The sequence below is a fragment of the Lynx canadensis genome, chromosome A2 (assembly GCF_007474595.2).
Source record: "Lynx canadensis isolate LIC74 chromosome A2, mLynCan4.pri.v2, whole genome shotgun sequence".
Lineage (NCBI taxonomy): Eukaryota > Metazoa > Chordata > Mammalia > Carnivora > Felidae > Lynx > Lynx canadensis.
This window is the reverse complement of record NC_044304.2, coordinates 3,937,077-3,952,004: the sequence shown is the minus strand read 5'-3', so window position 1 is coordinate 3,952,004 and position 14,928 is coordinate 3,937,077. Positions and strand designations below refer to the sequence as shown.

General features: G+C 48.4%; 1 protein-coding gene across 1 annotated transcript in view; it reads right to left on the bottom strand.

The window, feature by feature from the left end:
• Window positions 1-14,850, bottom strand: part of CATSPERD (cation channel sperm associated auxiliary subunit delta) — a 42,847-nt gene extending 27,997 nt beyond the window's left edge. Inside the window, exons 1-7 of the mRNA XM_030293043.1 lie at window positions 14,765-14,850; window positions 12,559-12,613; window positions 11,670-11,746; window positions 7,551-7,623; window positions 6,690-6,804; window positions 3,065-3,132; window positions 887-1,000 (exon numbers count right to left, since the gene is read on the bottom strand). Coding sequence (XP_030148903.1) covers window positions 887-1,000; window positions 3,065-3,132; window positions 6,690-6,804; window positions 7,551-7,623; window positions 11,670-11,746; window positions 12,559-12,613; window positions 14,765-14,838 — 576 coding nt within the window. The 5' untranslated portion in view covers window positions 14,839-14,850. The remainder of the gene's footprint in view (window positions 1-886; window positions 1,001-3,064; window positions 3,133-6,689; window positions 6,805-7,550; window positions 7,624-11,669; window positions 11,747-12,558; window positions 12,614-14,764) is intronic.
• Between the last annotated feature and the right edge of the window lie 78 nt (window positions 14,851-14,928).

The following is a 14,928-nucleotide window of genomic DNA, read 5'->3' as shown; positions in this document are numbered from 1 at the left end:
TTCTCTGCATCAGAACAAAATCTCCTCATCCCCTGGGCTACCCCAGCAGCCTGTCCACTCCAGCTGTTGGGATCCAAGCTCTGCCCTGCACTCCTCTGGGCCCTCACCCCTCTATCGGTTTCCTGGGGCTGCCATGTGCTTGATGGCTTAAAACCACGGAAATTTACCGTCACCTTTGTGGAAGCCAGAAGTCTGGTGTTGGCAGAGCCGGCTCCTGCCGAGGCTGAGGAAGAAGCCACGCCACACCTCTCTTCCAGCTCTTGGTGGTGGCCAGTAATCCTCGGCATCCCTTGGCTTGTAGCCGCACCCCTGCAGGGTCTCCCTGTGTCTTCACACGGCCCTCTTCTCTGTGTGGGTCTCCCCGTGTCCTCTCCTTTTCTTACAAGATACCAGTCCCTTTGGATTTAGGACCCACCCTGGTCCAGTGTGACTGCATCTTGACTAACTAAATCTGCAAAGACCCTGTTTCCAAGTAAGGTTACACTCTGAGGTCTCTGGGGTTCTGGATGAACCTAATTTGGGGAGGGTGGGGCATATATTCGACCCAGGACAGTTCTCTCGTCTGTATAATTGGGACGATGATGTTACCTGATGGTACGGATCTTTGGATGGGCCTGGGGTTAAGGGCCATAATTATTGTGCAGCCTTTACTGTGGCTTTACCACAGTGTCCTATGACCTAACACCTTTTGTATCCTTTCCTAACTCCCTAGTCTCCCTAGTCAGCTCCTTGGACCTTGAATTTCCCCTACCCTCCCAGCCAGTTGGACTCTTTAAAGAGAGAAAAGCCCTTGGCCACCCAGCGACTGCAGATTACCCCCACCATGCAGGAGGTGAATATCTACTTGTTGATTTTGCTGTTCACGTTCTTACCAAATTGAACATACCTGTCTTTCGTAGGCAAACTTCTGAAATGTGTATCCCCGGGTGTTTGAGAAATACACATGGGTCTGAGATATCTGATCTCCATGCAAATAAGCAAACACGGAATTACTTATATCCTGGAAGAACAGACACATAGAAGTCTCTTTACTTTTTTTCCTAAATTTTTTAAATGTTTGTTTATTTTGAGAAAGAGAGAGAGAGAGCAAGCAGGGGAGGGGCAGACAGAGGGAGAGAATCCCAAGCAGGCTGAGTGCTGTCAGCACAGAGCCCCACATGGGGCTCAGACTTACAAACCCTGAGGTCATGAACTAAGCCGAAATCGAGTCAGACGCTTAACCGACTGAGCCACCCAGGTGCCCCATAAAACAGTCTCTTTAAAAGCAGAGAAAGGGTAGAGCTTGCAACTGACAGACACATACGTTCTAGAGAGTCTAATGCACAGCATAGCGATGGCAGGCAACAATATGTATTACCAATTTCAGAGTTGTTAAAAGACTAGATCTTAATTGTTCTCACCACACACAAAAAAGGGTAATCGTGTGATGGAGGTGTTAGTGAATGCTATGATGGCATTTACTGCCACCTATACGTGTATCATATCAATACACTGTGCACCTTAAATTGACACATTGTTGTATCTCAATTATATCTCCATGGGGGGGGGATAAAAAGGAGATAGATGTCGGTGATCACGCTGCTGGGTGTTTATCCTAGAGATGAAAACTTCTGTGCGCACAAGAATGAAACCTTCATGGCAGCTTTGTTCGTAATAACCCCCAAAATGGAAACAACCAAGTTCACTCCGTGGAGTATTACTCAACAACGAAGCGGAGTGGGTTCAATACGAGTTTCCGGAGCATTCTGCCGAGAAGAGCTGGTCCCCAGAGTCACATGTCGTACGGTCCCATGTATAGAACACTCTTGGAATGATGAGGTTATAGCGAAGGAGAACAGCTTAGTGTTTGTCAGGGGTTGGGGACAGTGGGGCAGGGATGTATGGAGAGCTTTGGGGTGATGGAACAGCGTAGTATCTTGAGGGTAGTGGCAGTTCTGGGACTTCACACGTGTGACTTCAAACATGGCATAGAACCAGACACACGTGTTATTTCCATGCCGCTTTCCCAGTTTTAGTTTTTAGTATTTTTTTTAACGTTTGTTTATTTTTGAGAGAGACGGAGACAGAAGACAGAGCACGAATGGCGGAAGGGCAGGGAGAGAGAGGGAGACACAGAATCTGAAGCAGGCTCCAGGCTCTGAGCTGTCAGCACAGAGCCTGATGTGGGGCTTGAACCCACGAACTGTGAGATCATGACCTGAGCTGAAATTGGATGCTTAACTGACTGAGCCCCCCAGAGGCCCCCTCAGGGGCCCCCCAAGTTTTAGTTTTATACTGTAGTTACATAAGATGGAACCATTGGAAGAACCATTGGTAAAGGGGGCACGGGACTTCTTGTAGGGTCTGTAATTATTTCAAAATAGCAAGTTTAAAAAAGGAAGAAACTTATTTAAAAAAAAAAGAGAGAGAGAGAGAGTAGGGGGCACCTGGGCGGCTCAGTCTGTTGAGCATCCGACTCTTGATGTCGGCTCAGGTCATGATCTTGTGGTTCATGACATCAAGCCCCACATTGGGCTCTCCTCACAGTTGGGATCCAGGTTGGGATTCTTTCTCTGCTGCTCTCTCTCTCTCTCTTCCCTGCTCCCACTTGTGCACACACTTTCCCTCTCAAAATAAATAAACATTAAAAAAAAAAAAAGGAACAAAGGTGGATATATTCCTGCCAGCCAGGGGATCCCTCTCCTTTTTTTTTTTTTAATTTTTTTTTCAATGTTTATTTATTTTTGGGACAGAGAGAGACAGAGCATGAACGGGGGAGGGGCAGAGAGAGAGGGAGACACAGAATCGGAAACAGGCTCCAGGCTCCGAGCCATCAGCCCAGAGCCTGACGCGGGGCTCGAACTCCTGGACCGCGAGATTGTGACCTGGCTGAAGTCGGACGCTTAACCGACTGCGCCACCCAGGCACCCCTCCCTCTCCTGAACCGGGGAGAAGAGACATTGCCCAAGCCCATCCTGGGACTTGATGTGCCAGCTCTCATGGCTTACTCTGTCCTTATTTTCATTCTTAATTATCTATGTTCAAAGCACTGTAAAATTGGACAGGCTACACACTGTATACTCACCACACAAAAGGGATGTCCGCTGTAACAACAATTATCACCAGAAATATGTGAAACAGGGTGTTCTATACCTAAAAGGAAAAGAGCATAAAAAAAACAAAAAAACAAAAACATGAGTTTGTGGGGCGTCTGGCTGGCTGTTGTAAGAGCATGCGACTCTTGGTCTTGGGTTGTGGGTTCGAGCCCCATGTTGGGCTTGGAGACTACTTAGAAAAAAATATAAATCCTAAGAAACACGAGTTCCCTAATTTCCAGGGAAAAGGGTAGAGCGGGGTTTCTCAGCCTACACCCTACTGACACTTGGGGCCAGATCGTTCTCGGTTGTGGGCAGTATCTCCAGACGATGGCAAGTGTCACCTGAGGGACACAGCCGTCAGAGCTGAGAACCACTGGTTTTGCAGGAACTCTTAGGACCCTGCCAAAATGTCAGGAAAGGCTCCTTTCTCTTGGCGAGGCGTTCATTGATTCTATTTTAATTATTTTAAATGTTTATTTTTGAGAGGGAGACAGAGAGAGACAGAGTACAAGCTGGGGAGGGGCAGGGAGAGGGAGACATGGAATCCGAAGCAGGCTCCAGGCTCTGAGCTGTCAGCACAGAGCCCAACGTGGGGTTCGAACTCATGAACCATGAGATCCTGACTTGAGCAGAAGCCGGACGCTTAACCGACTGAGCCACCCCAGGCGCCCCTTGTGGATTCTATTTTAAAAGCAGAAGCTTCAGCTCCTCGGAAAATATACACGTGGCCGACAAGACATGAAAAGGTGCCCTCGACATCCCTGATCATTAGGGAAATGCAAAGCAAGACCACAGTGGGATAGCACACACACGCATCAGGATGGTTATTATCGGAGACACAGCAAACGAGCGTCGGCGAGGGTGGGGAGTGACTGGAACCCTTGTGCACCGTTGGTGAGAATGTAAGCTGGTGCCTGTGGCATGGAAAACAGGGTGACGGTGCCTCAAAAAATTGAAAATAGAGCTCTGGAAATCCCACTTCTGGGTCTACGCCCAAAGGAACTGAAGGCAGAGACACAAAGAGATATTTGCACACGCACCCCCATGCTTCATGGCAGGATTATTCACAATAACTGAAACATGGAGAAAGCAACCCAGGGGTCCAGCGGCAGATGAATGGGTGAACAGAAACGTCACGTATACACGCAGCGGAATATTAATCGGCCTTAAAAAGGCAGGACATTCTGGGGCACCAGGGCGGTTCAGTCCATTACGCATCTGACTTCAGCTCAGGTCACGATCTCACAGTTTGTGAGTTTAAGCCCCGCACTGGGCTCTGTGCTGACTGTGCAGAACCTGCTTGGGATTCTCTCTGCCCCTCCCACACTCATGCCTTCTTTCTCTCTCTCAAAATAAATAAATAAACTTAAAAAAAAGAGATAGAACATTCTGGCACCTATTATAATATGGATGAGCCTTGGGGACATGATGCTCAGTAGAATAAGCCAGACACGAAAGGACAAATCCTGTATGAGTTCACTTATATGATCCCAGGGGTCTCGTCCACAGAGACAGAAGGTAGGTGGTGGGAGCCAGGGTGGGGAGTTAGCCCTTTGGATGCTATTAAAGAAAGTTATGAAGAAAAGGGGAAGGACGGAGAGCAGACTGACTTATGTTACGAGGAACCCTTATGGTTCCTTCAATAAATTAAAACATGGAGTTTCCACATGGCCCGGCACCTGCTCTCCTCAGTTATATTACCCCAGGGAACTGAAAACCTACATCCACACACAAACTCACGCACAAAGGTGCATAGTAGCACTATTCGCGAATACCCAAAAGAACGAAACCAACCGAACGTCCACCGGCTGATGAACGGATAAACAAAAGTGGTTCATCCACACGGGGGAACATTATTCAGCCTTAAAAAGGAGAGAGGCAGTGACACCTGCTAAAACGGGGAGGAACCTCGAACACATGACGCTGGGGGAAGGAACCAGATACAAAAACGCCACAAGGGGTGTGAGTCCGTGTGTGTGAAACGTCCAGCACAGGCTCATCCACAGACAGGAAGGGGGACCGTGACTGCCAGGGGCTGGGGCTGGGACTGGGGCTGGGGGGGAGGTGCCAGCTAATGGGGGAGTGTCTCTTCTGGGGGTGACGGAATGTTCTGGAACTAGACAGAGGTGATGGTTGTGCAACACTGCGAATGTTCTAAATGCCAGAGTACTTTGTACACTTTAAGATGGTTGGAAATGGCCAGTTTTTATGGGAATTTTATGCTTCCCTCCCCCGCACCACCTCCCGCCAAAGGAGAAAGAGGCATGAAGCTAAGATTGAAAAGAACTGCACCGAAGGTCAAAGGTCGGCAAGAGGACGGGGGGGGGGGGGGGGGGGGGGGGGGGGGGCTGCAGAGCTAGAGGGAGCCAGCCTGGGAGAGTTGGGAGGGAGGAAGCGGGGAGGGCCAGGAGGCAGTTTGGCTGCGGGCAGTGAGTGCTGTAAAGAATGGATGGGCTCAAGTTCTGGAGGCAGCTCTGTATTTGGTTTGGATGTGAAAATTGATGGGCCCCAAGGCTGGTCAGAGCAGTTTCTGTGGCCTGGAACTACCGTCGGGTTCGCAGCCCCACTCGGGGTTACGTACATTCTCTACCAGCAGTCCACACCGCGCCTGCGCACGGCCCCCACGTACCCGGGATCCGTGTATTCGGTCACCTTGTTCTCGGAGGTCACCCTGGAACTCGCTCGAGAAAAGTCAGACAGAGGCCAAGCCAAGGTGTGGCTCTTCTGCTGTGCTTCTCGGTCCCTCTCAGGGCTGCAGGCCCCTCGCCGGCCAGGGCTCAGCAAACACCTGGCAGGTACCACACTGGCCGGGCCAGGTTCCGTCTCGTGGGGCCCACAGTCTTTTGCCAAAACTAACGCAAGTGAAGCAAAAGATGAACGAGTTTCCAGATGGCGATCTACCAGCCCGGTGGCTCTGGACTCGGTGATGTCTGGGGACATTTGGGGCGTCAGGATGCATCGGTGGAGGGGCGCTCCTGACATGGGCTGGGTGGGGCCAGGGATGCCCTACACCCCACAGTGCCCAGGGTGCCAGCCCCCCCCCCCCGCCCCAGAGAATGACCTGGCCCTAAATGTCAGCAGCAGTAGGGTTGAGAAACCTTGATGGACCTCTTTCTTCCTCATCTCAATGGGTACCCAACCATCCTTCTTTTCCAAAGAATAGTACCTTCCTTGACTTCGTTCTCGACCTCGCCGCCTTGCATGCTACGGGATGGTCCTCTTCTTTCTCTCTCTTCATATGGCTTACCTTCTCTCCTGTTCTCTGTCCCTAACATGCAGTAGGTGGGACTGAATATTCCCATCACCCAGGCTTATCACCAAGTGCGTACAAGCCATTCTCGGCCCTACTCGATCCTTCCTGACACCCACGCAGTTCCCGTTGACGTCCCTCATTGACTCCAATCAGTCAGAGCGGGATTTTGTGGCTCGTGACCACGATCCGGGACAGAAACACTAGGTTCCCACCGTGTAACCAATTTTCATTTGAATTTTAAAGAACAAGGTGATGTCCAGGGGCTGACATCCAAGGAGCAGCACTGTTTGTATTTCCAAAATCAACAACCTGTTCTCGGATGATCGCCAACAACATTTTTTTGAAAACCACACATATACCTATAGATGCGTTCCAGGAATTGGCTTCGTAATCATAAACATAGACTTTTTGATTCACTACTAACAGCAACACCGAGCCAGCGATATGTGCCGATGTTACTTCTGGTATGCCGACCTAAAAATAACGACACGTAGGAGATCCGTGAGTGCATCTTTTGAGAGGATTCGGGAAGTAAGACATCTAGATGCGCATTTAAGAGACATGCATGCTATAGCAAGAGCTGTGTGGTTCCTAGGTGCTGGGAACGGTATATCCTGGGGTCGGAGCCAAAACTGGGCGGTTGGAGTTGGTGTTCGGTGCCCTTGGATACCTGAATTCTCTCTAATCCCCTTCTTCCTTACCAAAACTTTCTCTGAGGGTAAAGCCTAAAGAGTAAGTAACAAACGATGAACATAAATGATAAACATGTCGCTTATAAGAGAAATATTGGCATTTTAATTGATGGCAAAACCTTCTTCGGCTAGGGGCCAGTGGTAGAATTTCCCAGGGTAGTTACTGAGAGGGTAAAGGTTTTTCTGTTTTGCTTTAGGACAATTAAGGGAGGGCCCAAGATTACTGTATGTAATCTATCCTTAACTCACACACTTCCCACAATTCTCTTCAGAATTGTCTCTTTTTTTCAGGAAAAAGAATAGAATAGAATAGAATAGAAAGAATAGAATGGAATAGAATAGGAATCAACCCTTCCTCTGGCTTAGAAATTGCTCTTAATGTCTTTTAAGAGGTACATTGTAATATAAGCCCCCAGGCTTACAAAAACAGACTAGTGTGATATTTCTAAACTGTATCTCCCCCCTCCCGCCACCCCCCAAGAGTTACTTATGTTGGAAATCTTTCAGATGGTTAAGTAAAATAACTACCTTTATTGATGTAGGGAGGGAAAGTGGAAGGAGACTACTTTTGAAATTATCTCTTGTGAAAAAAATTTGTCTTCTGAAATAGACAATAAAAGAGTTAAGTTAGGACAAATTCATACAAGAAAAGAAAAGAGACAAAGATAGGCACTCTAAAAATGTTCTGTTGAAACAAAATACCCCCCCCCCTTTTTTTTTTAACAAGGAACCATTTAAGTTCTATCTATCTATCTATCTATCTATCTATCTATCTATCTATCTGTTTTTGCATGAGTAAACTTCTATAGACTGGATATTTGCATTCTTGAAATAACATTATTTTAAAAGTGTGACCATGTCAAATATAAAATTATATAAATGATATCTTTTATATATGTGACACTTGCCTCACCCAGGATGAACTTCAGTTTTGCCATTTATATGATTCTAATCCCACTGAAGTAAAAGGTTTCAGACTAGGAATGTGTGTGTATGAAAGAAACAATGTGTTCCCTCAGGCAGGAAAACTTTTAAGAAGTGAAAATTCATCAGGGTGCCTCGGTGGCTCAGTCGGTTAAACATCAGACTCTTGATTTGGGTTTAGGTCATGATCTCACGGTTTGTGGGTTTGAGCCCCGCATTGAGGTCTGCGCTGACAGTGCAAAGCCTGTTTGGAATTCTCTCTCTCTCCCTCTATCTGTGCTCCTCCTCTGCACTCTCTCTCTCTCTCAAAATAAATAAACTAAGAAAGAAAGAAAGAAAGAAAGGAAGAAAGAAAGAAAGAAAGAAAGAAAGAAAAAGAAAGAAGTGAAAGGCCATCCATGAACATGGTATATTGCTTCCTTATCCAGAGCTCTTTCTCCTGCCCCCTCCAGGAGAGTTTTATGGTTTTAGACAGAAAGGAATTGCTGAGTTGATTCTTATGTGTTTTAAAGTTTTTGTTGTCACTGGGAATGATGTTTTTCATAACTGCTTTTTTTGAGTGTTCATGGCTAGTTTACGAGAGAGGTGTTGATTTTTTTTTTTAATGTTTATTTTTTGAGATAAAGAGAATGTGAGTGAGTGCACAGGCTCACATGTGAACAGGGGAGGGGCAGAGAGAGAGGGAGAGAGAAATCCCAAGCAGGCTTGGTGCTGACAGAACAGAGCCTGACATGGGACTTGAAACCCACAAACCGTGAAATCATGACCTGAACTGAAACCAAGAGTCAGATGCTCAACCGATGGAGCCACGCAGGTGCCCTGAGAGGTGTTGATGTTTTTAATATCTATGTTGTATTTGGCCATCTTGCTGTACTCAGTGCTGCTGGTTAGTTCTTTGGATTTGGCAAAATGTTGTCTCTTTCTAATGTGTTTTGTATTTCACGTTTTTCTCTTGTCATAGTGCATTGGCTGGGACCTCCAATACATAGTTGAATGAGAGTGATAGGATTCTCTGTTATTTTTACCTTTATATTGTTTCTTTTACAGGGTTAGATACTTTCAGCAAGTATCCAGCTGACATCAAAACCAATAAAACACTGGGGGAGAAAAGAACATCATGGATTGTTGGGTGGAGCCACCCCCAAGACTCTTCCTCCTCTGAGCCACTAGATTCCATGTCCTGTTCTCCTAACCCTGTCTCCCTCCAGTGCTGCCTCCCAGGTCTCTCTCTGGACCACAGCCTCAGCCCCTCACTTGTGTCCTTCTGCTGTCTCCCCTCTCTGCTTCCTGTTCTCCACCCAAAGGTCTCAGGAAGCATATGCTCTAGGAACATCAACAAGTTATAATTTTAGGTTAACTGGCAAGGAACGGGATCGTCGTGTCTGAGAACATGTGCTGACCATTTTGACAGATTCTGCCAAATTGTCCCCCACAGGAGGGGGACCCACTTTGGCCTCATCCACGTTTGCCCTCATCCTCACCAGCACGATAGGCAAAACGTGACATTCCATAATTTTATTAAACATTAATGTCTCATGGGGCGCCTGGGTGGCTCAGTCAGTTGAGCATCTGACTTCGGCTTGGGTCATGATCTCGTGGCTTGTGGGTTCGAGCCCCGTGTCGGGCTCTGTGCTGACAGCTCAGATTCTGTGTCTCCCTCTCTCTCTGCCCCTCCCCGGCTCACGCTCTGTCTCTCTGTCTCTCGAAAGTAAGTAAACATCAAAAAAAAAAAAATTTGAATTTCACATCAGTTCACATCACAAAATATGATTCTACTTTTGATTTTTTTCCAATCATATAAAAATGTAAAGACGAGTCTTATCTTGCCAGCCCGGCAAAATCAGATGGCAGGCTGAATGTGCCTGGGAGGCCACAGTTTGTGACTCCTGCTCTAAAGCAGACATGATGATGGAAAGCTGTCCGACACGGTTGCCACCAGCTACACTGAGTGCTTGAAATGTGGTTAGTTTGTGGCTTTTTCACTGTATTTAGTTTTAATTAAAATTTTTGTTTAATTTTTTTAATGGCAGTACAATACACACAATATAAAATCTGTATTTCAAACTTATTTTATTTTATTTTATTTTTTTTAAATTTTTTTTTCCAACGTTTATTTATTTTTAAGACAGAGAGAGACAGAGCATGAACGGGGGAGGGGCAGAGAGAGAGGGAGACACAGAATCGGAAACAGGCTCCAGGCTCTGAGCCATCAGCCCAGAGCCTGACGCGGGGCTCGAACTCCTGGACCGCGAGATCGTGACCTGGCTGAAGTCGGACGCTTAACCCACTGCGCCACCCAGGCGCCCCTCAAACTTATTTTAATGGTGATAAAATATACATAAAACAGACCATTATCATGATTTCTTTAGGGTGCGTTTGGTGGCACCGAGCACAGTCACACTGTCGTGCAGCTGCCCCCGCCATCCGTCTCCAGAACTTTCCATCTCCCCAGACTGAGACTCTGTCCCCATGAAGCACTGATTCCCCACCCCTGCCCCACCCCTGGCTCCCACCATCCACTCTCTGTCTCTGCGGATGGGACTCCTCTAGGGACCCCTCACGAGTGGGGTCGCGCAGGATGTGTCTTTCTGTGTCTGGCTTCTGGTACTGTGCACAGTGACCCCAGGGTCCATCCACATGGTGGCAGGATGTCCTTCCCTTTTTTATTTTTATTTTTTATTTAAGAGCGAGTGAGAGAGTGCGCATGAGCCGGAGAAAGGGCCGGAGGGAGAGAGAGAGAATCCTAAACAGGCTTCCACGCTCAGTGTGGAGCCCGATGCAGGGGACTGAATCCACAACCCAGGGATCATGACCTGAGCTGAAGTTGAGAGTTGGGGGCTCAACCCACTGAGCCACCTGGGTGCCCCAGAATGTCCTTCCTTTTTAAAGCTGAATAACGTTCCAGTGTGTGGGTGCCTCACCCTGTGTTTATCCATTCAGCTGCTGATGGAAACTTTAGATAGCCACGAGTGGCAGATCAACTTTCAAGGAAGGACAGAATTCACATCTTATCAGGAGTAGCTGAGTCCTCACTTGGCCCAGGGCCTGGCCCCATCCCTCCCCCCTTCCGTGGCCATCCCCTTGGCCAGGCCTTCCCACCAGCGGTCATGTCCAGACTCTGCCTCCCTCACTACGCAGCCTCTCTCTCTCTGGTGACCTTTCTTCTCTCTTCGGTCTGTCTTGGCTTCCGGAGAGAGTGCCATCAACCTTGGACCTCTGTGTCCTTGCTTCCTCTCCCATCTGCCCCACTGCTGTGTTGACTGTTTTCCCCACCCACGTGCCCTGCCTTCTCCGTGACATCCCTCTCCTCCTTGGCTCCTGCCTTCCTCAGCCTCTAGGTCTCCTGCTTTCCGACCACCCTTTCTCTTCTCCCACCGGATTCACCAGAACCTCTGGCTGCTGGACATGTGATCCCCGAGTGACTACGCCGTCACGGTGTTGCCATTGCTTTGCGTGCTCGGGCCCCCGTGATGACTAATCATATCAAGGATCTCTGACAGGAGGCACCGCAGTGTTGTCATTATTTTAGTTTATTTGCCGGTGTTTTCCTCTCTCTTCCTTTGGCCCCCACACCAACTCCGAGCTCCCTACAGACCAGTAACCAGCAACACAGGACGGAGAGCCATCTTCGGTAACGTTTGTTGAATGCATGGATGAATGAATGAGGGCAGATCTCACGTTTTAATAGAAAGGACGGTAACGGGACGTAGAACAGTCACTTACCCTAGATACAGGGCTATGTTTTTCTTGCAAGGATGTTTAATCAAGCGTGGTGTCCCCGATGAAAAATACAGATGGTCCTAGAGAGACAGTCACACAAATCTGAAGATCAGTAATAAGCACCCGATGAAAAGCAATTTCCAAATATAAAACATTGAAAGTGTAAAGGCGAAATTGAGGTAGGTGGATGTAATTTTCCTGTTTTTATATCACACTCTGGTTACGTCAGATGTCATGCGGTGGGGGAGGGGAAGCCTGAGACATCTCTGTGCTGTATTTGCAACTTGCCGTGAATCTATAATTAGGTCAAGATAAAGTTAAAACAGATTCACAGGCTAATGATTCATATCTCATTCCTTATGTATGTTACTGCTTACTTACATACATACGATCAGTTATTCGACAGAGAGGTCAGAGGACGAGGAATTATAAAGCTAACAAGGTAGAAAGCAGGCACTTGGAGAGGATTTAGAAATGCAGACATCGCTTCTGAAATAATGCCATGTCAGGAGGAAACGCACTTTAGCTGATGAACTAATTCTTTGTGCATCGTAGGGCACAGAGGGTGAAAAAAAAGTGCCCTCTTGCACTGCGTTATTTAAGCAAAGTAACAGTCTGCTTCCTGTTACTCCAGAGTTCAAATTAAATGAAACTGGAGAAAAACTCAGGTGATCTGAGTTCTAAACCCACTTCCACCTCCTGGCTTTCTTCATGTTACTTGATCTCTTTCAACTAGTTTTTTAGTGAAACGGGAAAGATGAATCTCTACTTCAAAGCGCAGGGGTGGGGATTAGACCGTGTTCTATGCCTGACACAACACTGACACCCAAGAAACACTAGGAAGTGTTAGTTCTGGAAGTGAAAAATGAGACTGAAGTGTGGAGCCACATACCCCTTGACTTTGCTGACTCACATGAAACACCTTTCCTGTCCTCACCGTGTGAATACTAGAGGTAAGTGACAAGAGAGACCATCTGTCATTTTTATTCAGCATGACTCCTACCAAGGTACCTCTTGGCTAACTCTAAAGCACCTGTTCCTGATGCTTTAGGGTCACGGGAGCCCCTGGGAAATCTGGTGCAACCGTGGGCCTTTCTCTCCCACAGACAGACATAGGTATACATAGGTATTCCCAAGAGCTCATAAAGGCGCATTTGCAGACCCCATATTAGGAACTCCTACTCCCAGGTTTTTGGGGTTTTTTTTGGCTGTGGCCAGGGGCAGGGAGACGGTGCTGGTGGCTGGAAAATGTTGGTACAGCATCCTGACGTGTGCCAAAAGCACCTGGAGGCTTGATAAACCAGATTGCTGGGCCCCACCTCCGATTCAGTAGATCCAGGGAATTCTAACAAATTCCCAGGTGATGCTGATGCTGCTGGTCGAGGACCACACTTGGAGAACCAGGGTGACGAAATGGGAGAATTGGATAGAACCTGTCTTTTCAAGTGTGGAGACAAATCCCACCGGTAAAACTTGCTGGAGACCTCTACTTTTCACTTCCTGGTTTTGTGTCTTTAGGTAAGTGTGTCTTTAATTTTGCTGGGTCTGTTTTCACATCTATAAAACAAGGTTGGGGCTCCGGGGTGGCTCAGTCGGTTAAGTCTCCAACTTTGGCTCAGGTCATGACCTTGCGGTTCATGCGTTCGAGTCCCGCATCGGGCTCTGTGCTGACTGCTCAGAGCCTGGAGCCTGCTTTGACTTCTGGGTCTCCCTCCTCTCTGCCCCTCCCTGCTTGCACTGTCTCTCCCTCTCTCCAAAATAAATATTTAAAAACAATCTTAAAAAAAATTATTATTTGAACGTTAAGGAATTACTGCCCATGGACTTTGTTGTAAAGGTCAAGTTAGGCCATGCACCAGAAGCTCACATCTACTATCCCATGGGCAGACAGGGCCCTGCCGAACAGCTTACTCCAGGCAGGGTTTGCTGGAGGGCAGGAACTCGGCTTTAGCATCTGACTAGCTCCGTGGCACCCTGCAAACAGTATTTTTTGCATAAACCAAAACCTAAACATGTTCTGAGTAAGGAGTGAGATAAATACTCCATACCCTCATGGAGCTGATATTCTACTGACAGCAGTAGACAAAAAATTTGTCAAAACAGTAACAGAAGTTAGTGATTGATAGCAAAAGCCGGTGGGGGGGGGGCGCTTTAAATAAGATGTGCTGGGTGCCCCTGGGTAGCTCAGGCAGCTAAGCGTCCAACTTCCGCTCCGGTCATGATCTCACAGTTCAGGAGTTCCAGCCCCATGTTGGGCTCTGTGTTGATAGCTCACAGCCTGGGGCCTGCTTCAGATTCGGTGTCTCCCTCTCTCTCTGCCCCTCCCCTGCTCGTGCTCTGTGTGTGTCTCAAAAATAAATAAACATTAAAAAAAAAAAAAGAGGTGCTATTTAAGTCAGGATCAGAATGAGGAACCAGTCATGGAAGGAAAAGTGTGCCAGGCAGAACGAGTAGCAAACACCAACTCCCCTGTCCCCAAGGCTGGACGGAGTTTGACTTGAGATGACCGGAGCACTGATTCACGGGTGGGCAGGGGGCCACACCAGTGGTTCTCAAATTTGCAGGGGACACTTGGCAGTAGCTGGAGACATTTTTGGTTGTTTGTCAAGCCTGGGGAAGGCAGCGCTCGCTACCGGCGGTGGTGGGTGGGGGCCAGGGATGCTGCTCAACATCTTACAATGTACAGGGCGGCCCCCAAATGTCAGCAGCGCTGCTGTCGAGGAAAGCCTGGGCCAGATGATGCGGGAAAACGCCGGCCGCGCAAGGAACTTGGGCTTTATCCTGGGTGCCACAGAATCGGGGCAGGGGAAAGACGAGATCAGACTCGTTTACAAATCCCTCCTGCGGCCAGAGCGGGCGAGGGAAAGCAGCGCACGGCCCGGGACGGTGGCGGCGGACGTGGCCCGAAGGGGTGGGAATCGGGCCCAAGCTTCGATGCGGCAGTGGAGGGACTTGGTGAAGGGCTGGAGTTGGGGAGAAAGAAGGGGCAACACCAAGTTCGATTCCTAGAACCAGAAACTGGGAAGCCTCCGCTCCGGGACAAGCCGGCCCCCTCCCCGACCCTGGGCAACACCCCTCCCCGGGGAGGGCAGCCCCACCGGCACAGCTGCTGAGCTCCGGCCACCAAGCAGAGCCGCAAGGTCGCCGCCGCCACCAACATCAACACCAGCATCTCGTATCGAGAACCGCCGGCGCGAAGGCACCTCGACCGCCGCTGGGTGTCTCCTCACGGTTTGGGCTGGCACCGACTGGAGCCTGCGCC